Source organism: Heterocephalus glaber, unplaced genomic scaffold, assembly GCF_053883595.1.
Source record: "Heterocephalus glaber isolate CG9 unplaced genomic scaffold, H.glaber_assembly_v1.0 deba00001004, whole genome shotgun sequence".
NCBI lineage: Eukaryota > Metazoa > Chordata > Mammalia > Rodentia > Bathyergidae > Heterocephalus > Heterocephalus glaber.
Genome location: NW_028258179.1, coordinates 184,047 through 197,979, shown reverse-complemented (window position 1 = coordinate 197,979; position 13,933 = coordinate 184,047). Strand labels below are relative to the sequence as shown.

Below are 13,933 nucleotides of genomic sequence, written 5' to 3'. Positions count from 1 at the left end.
GAGGCTAATAAATTAGCAGTCCCTGTATATGTGATCCCATAAACCCTGGCTTTAAAACCTATAAATGGTTTCCTGTCATTTTTAGTTTAAGACTTAAATCACAGATGCAGGCTCTCAGCTTCCTCTGTCCTCCTTTCGGCCTCTCCTCTCTGTGTGTCCTCACATCACAGAGTCAGAGTCATGGCACATCTGTCACTGCTTTTCCTCCTACTGCACCTTAGAGCTCAGTCTTCGAGGGGGGAGGGGAGGGGGAGGGACAGAGGGAGACAGGAAGTGGGGGGGAGACAGACCAGGGCAAGATCTAGTCTCCACACTTGTGGCTCCATGACTCACTCCCTTCACCTAGGCCCCCTTCTAAGTTTGGATGTTCTCCCAACCTCCCAATAATGCCATCAAATTTTGAACCTACCACCAAGGGTTAATCCATTAATAAAGGTAAAGCCTTCATGATCCAGTCACCCTCCAAAAGCTGTCCATCTCTGAACATTACTACACTGGGGTCCAAGCCTTCATTATATGAGAGGCTGAGGGAAATTTCAGACCCACAACACCAGCTCTCCAGAATGCCAGGTAACACGCATAAAGGAAGTGTTGTGTTACTCTCCTCAGTGGCTTTCATCAGGGATTGTAGCTGTATTCTTATTTTTGTCATGAAGAATGATCTTCCCCCTTGGCACAAGCTTGATAACGTTGTACTCAATACAATAGGTGGATCAATGAATGGATATGTGAGTGATTCAGTTCAGCAGCATGGAGGTGGGAATAGGAAACCACAATCTAATTAAGTCACTGGAGCTACATGGTGGCCAGAGAACTTGGAGGACATTCCTTACTTTGAATCTACTGTTTACCAAAGAATGTGGGCAATTACTTGGTTTCTCTTGAGGCTTTGTCTTGTCACTGACACAAAATCTTAACTAATGAAATGCTACATATAAATGTATTTAAAAGCAAAAGCCTGGTATATACATGTCCAGCATTATTTCCAGTGGGTCACAAATAGTCTACAAAAGTGATAAATTTAATTTACATAATTTGCAATAATCTTAGGGCAGTTTTTGTAATTAAACCAGATTCTGTGTCCTTTAAGCTTGTATATTTAAGTGTTTATTTGAACATACAAGACTTTATTCACAGTCAGAAAATCATTTTATTATTTTCTCTTTACAAATGAGTTCCAACCTGCTCGGGATCATTTTGGCCTTTGCTTAAACACTAGGCCAGATCTCAGTTTTCTGTTCACTTTGATAACTGAAAAGTCTTCAATTTCTACAAATTACAAAAAGTGGTAGTGAAGTCATCATTACAGTCATCATTTAAATGCCCAGGTACTTCCATTAATCACAATGTAGAGCATTGATTTGAGGAATTACTTCCCCCAGGCCCAGTTTGGACAGTCTCCTCCCACAGCGAAGGCTTCTGTTTGCCCCTTGAGACTCTTCTTGGCCTCCAGTTCGGTGGCACAACAGCTGCTTTCCTTTCACCTTGAGAAACAGTGATCAGGGCCTAATGAGAGCCGGGCCTCTCCCCCGCTCTGGCTGTGGCAGGTGTTTGACACTCAAAGTCTCTCTTCTTGGGGTGTTTTTAGGTGTCCTTGCAAACCTCCCATGACTTGCTGGTTCTTGCCTGGAGAGTTCATGGTTATTTGCTCTGTTTTCCCTTCATTACCGGGCATCCGGTAGGGCACCGGAACTGCTTCTTGGGAGTCCTGGCTGGAGTGGGGAGTCTCATGACCCTGGCCACCTGCAGGTTTCTCTCTGTGGCCCAGTGTTGTCCACGGAAAGTGCACTTTACACACATCTGTATCCCACCCTCCGCAGACACAGAGGCCCCGGCCCACCCGTGGCCTGGTCTATGTTCATGGGCCATTCAGCTACCCCATTGTACTTATTTTCCCACTGTCCCTAAACAGTGATCCCACTGAAGTCTCTTTCATTTGATATTGTGTGGGTGTGAGTGCTTTTTAATTCATAAATATTCATTAGAAGGTATAATGAAACTTCTTTAAAACTAGGGGAAACACATTTCACCTCCCTCAGTGGAGATGGACACTTGATACATACTTCCAAACATTTAGATCACACACACACAGGGTCTGTCTGAAGCCTCTCGAATATCTAGTCTCTGTTTCTCTGCCTCTCACCACCTTCCTAGATGACAGAGGAGAGACCAGTTAAGGATACTAATATTCGCTTCCTTTGTTTCCTCTGCAAGTTCTGCTGCTATGGCCTGGCTTTTTGGCTTGGACTAGAAGGGTAATTATCTTCTATTACTTTGGAATTACTCTTTTGCATTTTATACCCTGTTTATTTACATTCAGACTCTATTAAGACACACTTTGACTGTTTAAAATGGTTAACTCACTCCCAGTTCTCTTCCAGTTATTTCTCAAAGCTGCATGACCAGCCTCAGGAGAAATGCAGATAACTGTTTCTCTGGTGAACACAAACTCTAGCCAGCAGAAGTCTGTTTTCCACAGAGAAATAAAGTGGGACCGCTGGGGTTATGACTTAACATGGCTCTCTGAAGATGCTCCAAATGAGAATTCTGTTATATGTTTACTACTAGAATTCAGAAAGGAAGCTTTAAACTCTAGAGTGAGAAAACAGTGAGTGGAGCCAAGCAGCAGTATGTGGCAAATGCTCCCTGGGACATAACCAAGCACCCAATTAGAACTGGGAAGCGAAGCAGCTGAGAAGAAGCATCTTCCAGTGCCTGAGCCCAAGGTACAGAAGAGGAGCCTGGAGGGTCATAGACACCAAGCCCCACAGCTGCCTGGGGCTGAAGAGAAGCCAGGCAGGAAGTAGCAGACACATCCCATGGCGAAGTCCAAATGACAGTGAACCAAACCCCACTGCACTGGTTTTTGTTCCTGTTGCATAACAACAATTAATATAATGGAGAGCTCTTAGTGCTTATCAACACACAGCCCTAAACTACACATGCACCGGTCAGACATAATACTTTGAAAAGTAAGATAGGAGAGAAAAAGTGGGAGAGTGGCTCTCTATTTTCACTTTAAATGTTTGTCAGTGAGCAAGCTCTATTTATCCACTATTATTCTGTTATTATACAGTAATCAAAAAGTACTTGCATTTGCAAAAAGGATTGCACAATTCGGATCCCGCTATCTGTGTCAGTTATCTACAGTCACAGTACCCAAACCCCAGGGTCTAACAGTCCCTCAGTTTTGCTCACGTCAGTGGCTCAGCTGGGTGGTTTTGCTACTCTGTGCTGGGCTCACTTTTGCATCCAGAGGAAATTAAGTGTTAAACAGGCCCTTCTGCTGGGCCAGGCTGTGCTGCCTCGCATGTTTTCAGGTTGGCTGGCCAAAGTCTGGGGCCTGGGCTTTCTGCAGTGGGTATCTTTTCCTCTAGCAGGTTAGCCCAGGCTTGCTCATGTGGTGATGGCAGCATTGGAAGACAGCAAGTGGAAGTGTTCATGCCTTTGGAGGCTGAGGTTCCATATTCACACATAGGCACTTTCATCTTATTCTGTTGGTCAACATGGGCTCAAGACGAGCCCAAATCCAACAGATAGGAACTTGACCTCACTTCTTGATGAGGAGTGGTGAAAGAAGCAATTGCCTGTGGCCTAAAGCTAGGGTGAGGGGAATAACTGGGACCTTTAGCATGGCCGCAGCGTCCCAAAGAGAGCAGTCCACATGAAGGAATGAAAGAAAGGGACAAGGATACAGTTGGCTATTATGTAGACACTAAAATAGTTTATGTTGGTCAGCTTTCACAAGAGAAATTTTTTGTCCACACTTCCACTAGTGAGCTGCAGAACACACCCCATCCCCTCTTATTTTCGTATTTCTCATGCTGGTTTCAAATTTAATATCAGATTCTCCAGAAAGCCTCTTGGAATTACCTTCCCTTTAGCCAAAGGACAACAAAGGCATTTTGTGTGGTTTACTTATAACACTCAGCATTGTCTCAATAGCATTTAGAAGAATGTGTTGTTTTATTTTTTGCTTCCCCTGCAAGACTATGAATACTGGGTCTTCCATATTCCCCGGCCCTTCCCCCAGCACCTAGACCCTGCATGGTACAAAGCAGATGCTACACAAACTTTTGTTAGGAAACAAACAAGAAGTGAGTGAGTGTTTGATGGAGCGACAAGGTGGATAGCTATTAAAAGAAGAGGTGCACATTTCAGAATATCGGTACTTTCTTCTGATTCCTACATCCTTGCCACTAAGATGGTTTTAGGCCCCATCCATCCCTACAGAGCAGAAAACAATCACTGTGAGCGATTAAGGTTACTTTTTGATAACTGTGCATAGTGTAGCAACCAAATCTTAAAGCTTGCCCCTGATCATTTCTCCAAATTTCATCTACAAACATAGTCTTAAAGGAATCCAGAAATGGCCATTAAACTAGTCTAAAATATTTGCTGAAAAATGCACATCTAAGTAAAACACAGGCTGTCACACTAATAGCAGTCTCCTAATCAGTGAGACCCTATATAGCTAGAAGAAAACTTGTATTTTCTAAGTGCTGATCTTTCTAAAGGAAACGTTGTTAGTCCCAGGAAGAAAAAAAGATCTTTCCAGTAAAATTGTATGGAAATATAATAATATGGTCTACTAGCAATTTTAAACCAGCTTCATATCACATGTTTATTTCTCTGTGCTTTTTAATTTAATCCTCATAATAATGTACACAGTGGTATTTCCTTTATCTTTAAACTTGAGGCACTCATAGATAAATGGATGCACCTTGAGATCGTATTATTAAATGAAATAAGTCAAACACACAAGCTTAAATATTGCCTTGTTTTCTTACACGAGAAACAAAAAATATATAAATAAAGAGAAAGAAGAAGATATATATATATAAGAAATAAGGAGATCTTTCTCAAATGGATGGGGGAACAAAAGATGAAAGGGAGAGAGAATGAAAAGGGGATGGAGAAAAAGAATTGAAGAAAAAGTGATGAATGAAAATAGAGCTTTTATAAGTGGGAAGGGATCAAGAGTTGGAAGGAGCAGGAAGGGAGGGAAAAGGGTAGAAAATGAAAGAAAAAAGAATTAACATGTATTATGTTCATGTACCAACTCCCCACTATAAATACCATCATTATGAACAGCAAATACATAGTATGAAAAAAATGAATTTGGTAGATAGAAGTGTTACATAATTTATTCAGGGCATTGCCACCAAAATGGTCATTTACGCATATTGTTGCCAAGCATGGTTTACTTACACTTAGGAAATAACATCTATTATGGTTTCCCAGGAATTTCCCAGGTAGCATTTGACAGTCCCTAGTCTACTGCCAGAAGTAATGCTGCTGGCTGTTTTCACTTCCCTAAATATGTACGTTTGGGACACTTTTTGGACAGGAAGGGCTGATTGTCTGAGTTATTGCTTCAGGAAGTTTATCAGTAAAGTTTGCCAGTCATTCTATCATTATCAAGAGCAGCAAATATGTTTCAGAAGTTTCAAGCAGCAAGTAGTTTTCTCATAAATCATTGAATGAAAATTTGCTCTTCAAAGGCTGTAACCTTGGATTTACTTGAGTTCCATTCCTCAGCCTCAGTGTCCTATTTCTTGTATTAAATGGCCTCCTTTCTACCAAATTTTTTTCCCATGCCTCCAGCCTGAGGCCTTTAAACAACACTGTAACATTTTTGTGATTTCTCCCGTCTTCAATAAAAGGTTATCAGCATCAGAATCATGCCTGCTGTGTTGAAGCCAGAGTTTTCAGTCTCCCACAGAAGAATCTTGTCTCCCTTCACTGCACTGTTTTGCTCCTTTGTTTTTGCTTTGTCTAAATTCTGCTCAGTTCTTGAACTTGAATGCTACTTCTTACTGGAAACTTTCCTTCATCATCCCAGACCTGTACTTTTTTTCCTACTCACTGTAAAGATATCTGTAAATGTATGCAAAATTATAGGGATATTGGGTATTTATTTAAAATGCATTATTTTCCAGAAACCTAAATACTAAGTATGTTACATAAAATCTCATTGAATTCTTACCTTTAATTCTTTTTTTGGTATTTTTTAATAGCAAGACATTTATTGGCACATTTTAGATTTACATAATGATAACACTCATTATAGGGAATTTGCAGCTGTACATGATACCTCCCACCTCTTTTTAACCTTTAATTCTTAATGGTATCTATAACTTAGGATTTTTTTTGTCCATCTTTTATGAATGAAGCTCAGAGAGATGTCGTCACTGAATAAAAAACAGAATCAGTATTTAAGTATAGATGTGCTGGTTACCTAAACTTTAGTGTTCAGCCACTGTATTATACATACATGCATTCATTATTATTATATAATTTATTCTACAAATGTGGTTTGGAAGAAAGGTCCCTTTTCTTTTTAGATCCATGTTTTTCACTTCTCTGAACTTGTGTGTGCAGGACCCTTCTTGGATATAAAGGGCAGAATCATAAATGGTGGTAGAAAATGGGCTATGAAAAGTCCAGCATTGTTCTATAGAGCCTCATATACACACTAGAATCCTTCTAGTCTTCAGCATACACTGGCTATCACAGGGAAGTCTGTGGTCCAAGCATGGGAGCCCCTTAAAGTATAGAATTCAGTATTTTGGAAGTTGGAACTATGGTACATAAAATCCAGCCTTGGTGGAAGCTCCTGGAAACCTTACTCCATCCATCTGGCCTTGCGTCCAGCATCTTACCACTTTGCTAGGGTGCTGTGAAGAAGCAGGATGCTGGTCTTCACTATTCATGGAATCCCAGACCTCTGCTCCTCTTCCAGAGTTAAGAAACTCTGCCCCTGCCCTGTTTGACCATCCAAAGCCACATGCATCTTTCTTGGCTCCATTCCCACCCTAGCATGGCTTTCTGAAATGGTTGTACCTTCTGGAAAATAAAGCATCAGGAGGGCAAGATCTTCCCCAGTACCTGCTGATTTCTCTGGAACCCAGCTTCTCTGTTCTGCAGGGTCTAATCCACGCCTCCACCTAATGGTCGTGCTTTATTTTGCAAACCAGAAACACAGCCTGTCACTCTTCAGATCTAACCCCACCAGAGCCAGAGGAAGTGAGTCATTCAACTCAGTGGTGTCTGAAAATTGAGCTATAGATGATATGAGAATTGCGACATTTTACATAATAGCAATTGGGCGAGTATTTCTTAGGGTAGCGTCAGCTGGTACTGGGTACCTTCTGTCCCTTTGACATGTCCTGCGCTCCCCAGGACATCTACACCTTTACTGAAGTCCTTCCTGATGTGCATCAGCATGCAGTGGGTTTTTCCTTGTCACAGAGAAAAAATATCCATAGCCACAGATCTAACAAAAGTGGGAGTGTACACTGTATACTAAAAGAGCTTCAAGTTTCAAGAAAAAGGGGAAAATATTTTCCTTGTGAGAATCATATATATTTGTATGTGCTGCACATGTGAGGCAAACATGCTTGTTGGAAAGCAGGGCACCCCTCTGCTTTGCCTGCTACCATACCTGCTGAGCCTGTGGGCCTCACACCTTGCAGGGCCTGGGAAGTCTTCTCACAACAGCAGAAGCACAGAGGTGAACAGAGAGAGGCGGGAGTGTTTTGAAGACCATTAGTATTCCCATTCACAGGGCTTGCATTCTTGGTTGGATTCAAATTTTACACTGATAACTGTGTGTGTGTGTGCATGTGTCTGCGTATCCGATACTATTTTTGCATGTAAGACAAATCCTTCTGAGTTAACTTCCAAAAATGCTTTTTCAGTTAGGCTGGCCTGCCAGGCACATGCCAGGAGAGGCATTTTCCTACCTTTATTTCACGTTCTTTGTCCTCATGTGGAAAGTTCTCCATCTTTTTTGCTCAATTGATAATAATAATCTAGATTTTTAAGAAGATCTAATGTCCTCTTGGTTTAAGACTCAAAGTCTCATATTACACCCTCCATCATTTTCAGGTTTGCACTATTTTTTTGTTTCTTAGAATGATTTTAAGTGTCTATGAAACAGAAGATAACAATGAAAATAAGTCATTTAATTACAATTAATGTATGTTTAACAATACTGTGCTATAAAGCAGAGAAGATCAGAGTGGTAGAGACTATATTTGTAGCATATGGTGTGTATATTTGTGTAGCATATGGTGTGTATGTTTGTGTGCGGCGTGTGTGTGTGTGTGTGTGTGTGTGTCCCAGAAACCATAACAGAGTAGATACAACCTGCTTGGGAATTAATTGTTAATTGATTCAGTGATTGAAATCTGAATTTTTGTTAATACCATATTTACTTGTATAATTTTCTCACTTCCCCCCATTATTTTCATGAGCATTTGGGTCCCAGTTCTCCACTGCCTGCAAGAATCACTCCCTGGAGCATCTCCAAATTACTCAACAACAATAGCTTTAATAAAGTACTGCAGCAATGAGTGGCAATGTTAATTAGAATTGAGATCTCCTGACATGTTTGCTTTCCTTCAGCAATCCCTCCACTCCTCAAAAGAGCTGTTAAAAACAACCATTTCAAGTAGCTAAACTACTTTTGGTAAAGCAATTGTCTGTGACTGATAGAAGCTTGTGTGTGTGTGTACGTGTGTGTGTGTGTGTGTGTGTGTGTGTGTGAGAGAGAGAGAGAGAGAGAGAGAGAGAGAGAGAGAGAATGAATAAATGAACAACCTAAGGTGGGAAGTTATAGTTAGAAACTTCCTTTCACTCTATATGATGTAAGGTATGGCATTGAGTACCCATGTAGCATAGGGAAAGGGATTATAGATTTTTGTTCTAATGTTTCTGGTGGAGGATTAGTAAGGAGATAACCATAAACGAGTGGGGAGAATGAGAAGCAGTTAATACCAATTCATTCTCCTCTGTTCCAAAACAGTTCAAACCCCTTCCTGTACCTACTTGCCTATTCTGGACAAAGACCATTTGTGGGTGAATATGCTTCAGGTTATTGGATGGTTTGTTTTAAACATCAAAGTTGAGCGAACATCAGATTCTCTATTTTATGTTTTCTCTAATGGAAAGGTGGTGTTTCTAATATTTACATTTTGCATTTCTTTTAATATGGGCACAAAAACTTTATAGTCAATTTTCCTTTTTTTTCTTTTATCAGTATAGGGGAATCAAACCCAGGGCCTTGCACATGACAGGTGAATGTTTTACCACTGAGCTACATCTATAGCCCTTCATAATCAAAGTTTAAAAAAATATTTTCTCCTCTTTCATCTCCATCTAACTCTCTCAGAATCTAACATGGAGAGTGTGAGGGACTAGAAATATTTATGCCATTTCTTCTGGTCAGTGGACAATTTACTGCTCTAAAAACAGAGGTAAAGGCTCTGGAGAACAGATTTTAGAGGCTGCAAACCAAAGTACATGCTTCATGGGTTTGAGGCAAAAGAAACTGAAAGTGTGATATAAATTCTTTTTAGACACTACATTTCTTAGGAGATTCATGTCGAAGTGTTAAAGACACTATATGGTGAATGTTTACCAATTTGTATGCAATTTACTAAATGTGCAGTAAGATTTTAGTTGTGGACCTTCTAAATGTATCATTTCTGTTCATCTCCCAGATTTTCCTTCCTTTGTCCATATCCATACTGGAAATATTTGAATTCTCAGTGCCCCCTCTCAATTTCTTTCTTATTGTATCTTCTGTTCTTTTTAGGTTTATCCAATCTGTAGTTCTAATCCCTCCAAAGATCTCTCATCCCAGCCTTGAGTCCCACTAAATCTCATTAGCTTCAGGCTTTTAATTCCAATTGCATATGGTCTTGTCTACTAGATATCTTAGACCACTTTCAACTTAACATAGTCAAAATTTAAGTCTTGACTTTTCCTCCTAAACCTTGTTCATATCTCACGAAATATCTATCTCAGTGAATGATGTCCCTGTCATCCCAATATAAAGCCTTGGGGTCATGACTGGATCTTCCATGGTGTACACCAAAGTACATTATTCTTATCTTTAAAGAAAATGACCACCAAATATCCATGAACCTATCCATGCTTACACAATATCTTTGCCCCCTTATCCATAAAATAGGTTGTTTTCATTTCTAGATATAAGGCTGAATCTCTTTGATTGGGGGAAAGAAAGCTCTTGTTAAATCCACAAAAATCCCATTTTTCTTCACTCATCAGTGGTTTGGACAGGAGCTGTTTCCCAGTTTTTACCAATAGAAGTGAGACAGTCTGCTGTACCATGATATCCAAAACTGTAATCATCCACTCATGATCATGAAATAAATCTTTTTTTTTTTTTTTTGGTACCAGGGATCGAACTTGGGTCCTTACGCTTGCACAGAAGGCGGTGAAACCACTGAGCTAAATCCCTGGCCCCTATGAAATAAATCTTAACTGTGGCAAAGCAGGGGACCTAGAAGGTTAGGAAATTTTCCAAGTCTTTGGTGATATCCCTAAGCAGCTGACTAACAAAGGTCGTTATTATATAAGACACTGTCAATTTGTGCTTTATCATTGAAAACGTTTCTAATTAATACACAAGGTCCTTCAGGGTTTTTGCCATCTACATTTGTCCTTTCCTTCACACTAAACATACTTTTTAAAAAAATCTCACAGATTTGTAGGCTTTCATCCAAAAAACAGACTTTTTCTTCTTCATATTTCTGGTGAGCAACTTTTTAGGTTTCAAGTCCTCATTCAAATGTTACCTCCTCCAACAAGTTTTATTTTATCCATCAAAAGCTCTTGATTATTTCTCCCCAGATCATAATCTCCCAGACGAATGAACTGATTCTCTTCACATAATACTTTATATATAACTCATACAGTTTTATGTGTGAATTTGACTGGGCTAAGGCATGCTCAGTTAGCACATTATTTCTAAGTCTGTTTGTGGTGTTCTTTCTGGAAAAGATATGTATTCTAATCTGTAGATCAAGTAAAGAAATCAACCTCACCAATGTGAGTGGGCATCAAGTGCCCACTGGGTGCCTGAAGAAAACAAGAAGGAAGAAGGACAAATTCACTCGTTCCCTTGAGTTGTCCATCTATCTCCTGATTTTGGACATTAGCGTCTGGTTCTTGAATGTTTGGACTCAGACTTGGACTTGTGCCATTGATGCCCCTGGTTCTTAGGCCTTTCAGGTGGGTTATACTACACCATTGGCTTTCCTGGGACTGCAGCTTGCAGCCAGCAGATTAAGGGACTTCTAATCCTCCATAATTATTTTAGCCAGACCCTCATAAGAAATCTCATTCTGTACGTCTGTGTATATACTGTTGGTTCTGTTTCTCTGGAAAATTCTGACAATAAAATGTGTTGTAATTATCTGTTTCTCTTCCTTACTCCAGGCATTGAGCCTCAAAAGCAAAGACATTTTATTCATCATTGCACTCCTAGACCCTAGAACAGAAATTGTTACATCATAGACACTCAGGTAATACTTCTGGTTCTTATAAAATATATCTGGGGTCACATTCTATTATTCATATATTCTAGATAGAGTTGACATACATTTAGACACATCTTTAAAAACATTAATAATTATCCCCCACACTAATCATAACCCCAACTGATAAGTAATGTTAGCCATTTTTTGGAGGGTTAACTTTTTTGACCCACAAAAAAAATTATTTTTTCTCTTGTTTCTTTTTTCTACCAGCAAAATGCAAAATATCTACTTTTCCTACACCTATATCAATTTATGCCTCACTATAAAATAAAATTAAATTACTGCTAAACACATATAATATTTCTTCTGCCAGATTTGTGCATATGCTATAAAGTTGATTCTCCACATGATACATGCCAGGCCACTATCAAAGTTTTAGATAGGGGAGAGAGTCTGGGGAAGCTACTGCTGGGTATTTTCCCAGGAATTCTCTCTGAAGATCATTCATCCTGTTAAAATTTTAACTTGTGCATGAGCGTAAGAGTTACCACAGGCTACATTCATGTAAATTGCTTTCTAAAATGAGTTTCAAAGTTGAAATGAACATGAAAGGCTTGGTCTTTTCTTCAGAGCCTTAACATTCTTAGGAAAGAAAAACCTGAAAACTACAGGAGGTTCCTTGATTATTCATTACTTCAATTGACAGCTCTCCATGAGTCCAGCATGTTGATTATTCAGTTCAAAGTAAACACATGCCACTTTTAAAAACTCTCATTCATAACACTGCATTTCATATTTTAATTTCAAGAGGTGAAATTTAAAGGTGTATTAGGTTAAAATTTTATATCTCTTTTGACTTAGATTTGGAAACTTAGTACTGTACTCTGCTAAGTTAATAGTTTTAGCTTACCACTTCAAGATGCCTCAAAATATCTACTATCTCTACTGCCCTCAGATCATCTTCATTGCATTTATGTCCCCAATTTTGCTTTTGTTCAAATTTTACCAGTTGTCGAAAATAATTTTTGAAGCAATGGCTACAAAACAATAAGTTGAGTTCCATTAGATAAATGGCATCATGTGAAGCCTCTAGATGTTTTTGTAGAAATCTAGCACAAAGTTTTTCAAGTGGTCATCATGCAGCCATGCACAGCTCCCAGAGCACCATCTACTTACCATCTCTGTGAAGAGCGGTACCCTGGAGTGGTACAATAGATTATTACGCTGCTTTACATTATTGATTGCTTTCTTTTGCTGTCTCTTTGGAATGGAGAGAGGTGTATTGTGGTGATGGTTCTCTAAGTGATAATTGCCTGAACACAGTTCCTAGAATTAAGAAGCATCACCATCTGGAAAATCAAAGGCTGCTTACCTGAGCTGTGGTTTCCTGCCACCAAGGTGGGGCTCACAGAGCATCTTCCCATTCTGCTGGTGACCACAGGTGGGCCTGGGGTTCCGTCCCATTCCTGAGCTTTGACAGGCTCTCTGGAGGAAGCCGCTCCGTGGTGCCCTCTCTCTTTACTGTCCAACTTTGGTAATGGCTCCGTGCTGTGGCTTCGGACTTTCAGCTCCTCTGTGGACTCTGTATAGTAACCAAAGTAACCTTCTGTTAACAAAAGTGAAATCCTTCCCAAAGTCTTTTTTGTTTTTAAATTACAGAATGATTTTCTAAAAGGCTTTCAATATATTGTTGGAAACTTAGACTGGTGTTGGAGATGGAACATTTAAATACAACGGAAATATAGATCCCATGGAACCATTTATTTTTCCTGAGTCATATAGGTTATATCACCAGGGTGAATACATATTTTTCTTTGGAAAAAGAGTCCTTGGATGAATGTATTTAGTAACTCTTCCCTTGTGTGCATCTCTAAGGGAATTTCTTAAGAGAACTTTACACCCACTCTCTTTACATCTTTCATTCACTTTATGACTACTGTAACATGAATTTAGCCCAACCACTCTACCAAAAGTGTTACTGATAAGATCACACTATGTGTTTCAACTGACAAAGTTCAAAGACATTTTTTTGCCATTGATAGTTGTTCTGTTACTTATTATTTATATGTTTCTTTCTTTGGTCTCCCTGATAGTTCATCTTCCTGTTTTTGGAACTATGTCTAACACCTCTGCTGGGTCATTGTACCTTCTCTTTCTCTATACACCCCTTACACATTGGCTGTATCTGCAGTACTGCCTTAGCCACTACTCTCATTTTCTATATACTCTTCCTGTGATTTTTATCCTGCTGGATTCAGCTAGCAATCATCTGATTGATAATGATCTTTAAGTGATCTACCAGAAGTCTGGGCCATTATTTTAGCTGTATATTTATTTATCCAGTTGTTTTCTAAGTGAATTCATCTGGAAGTGCCCTGAATATTAAAAATTCAACATTTTGATACTGAACAGATGTTTATTTCTCCCTAAACTGATGATTTTTCCTGTCCATTCAGTCAAACGTGCTAGAAGCTTGTCTCTCCTAATATAGCAATCAGAAGACTCTGTGGATTTATTTCTAAACATCTTGCTGTCCCTTCTCTTCTACTTTGGATCATGTCTACCTAAACTCTTCTACTCCAAACTCTAATCATCTCCCTTGAATTAGTGCAATGTGTCTCTGGCCTTTTCAGTCCCTA

General features: G+C 39.5%; 1 protein-coding gene across 2 annotated transcripts in view; it reads right to left on the bottom strand.

Moving 5' to 3' along the window:
- The window catches only part of Nyap2 (neuronal tyrosine-phosphorylated phosphoinositide-3-kinase adaptor 2), a 174,503-nt gene that overhangs the window by 63,568 nt on the left and 97,002 nt on the right, over positions 1 to 13,933 (bottom strand). For both annotated transcript variants that reach the window (XM_087209323.1, XM_087209324.1), the window contains one exon: positions 12,667 to 12,876. In XM_087209323.1, coding sequence (XP_087065449.1) covers positions 12,667 to 12,876 — 210 coding nt within the window. The remainder of the gene's footprint in view (positions 1 to 12,666; positions 12,877 to 13,933) is intronic.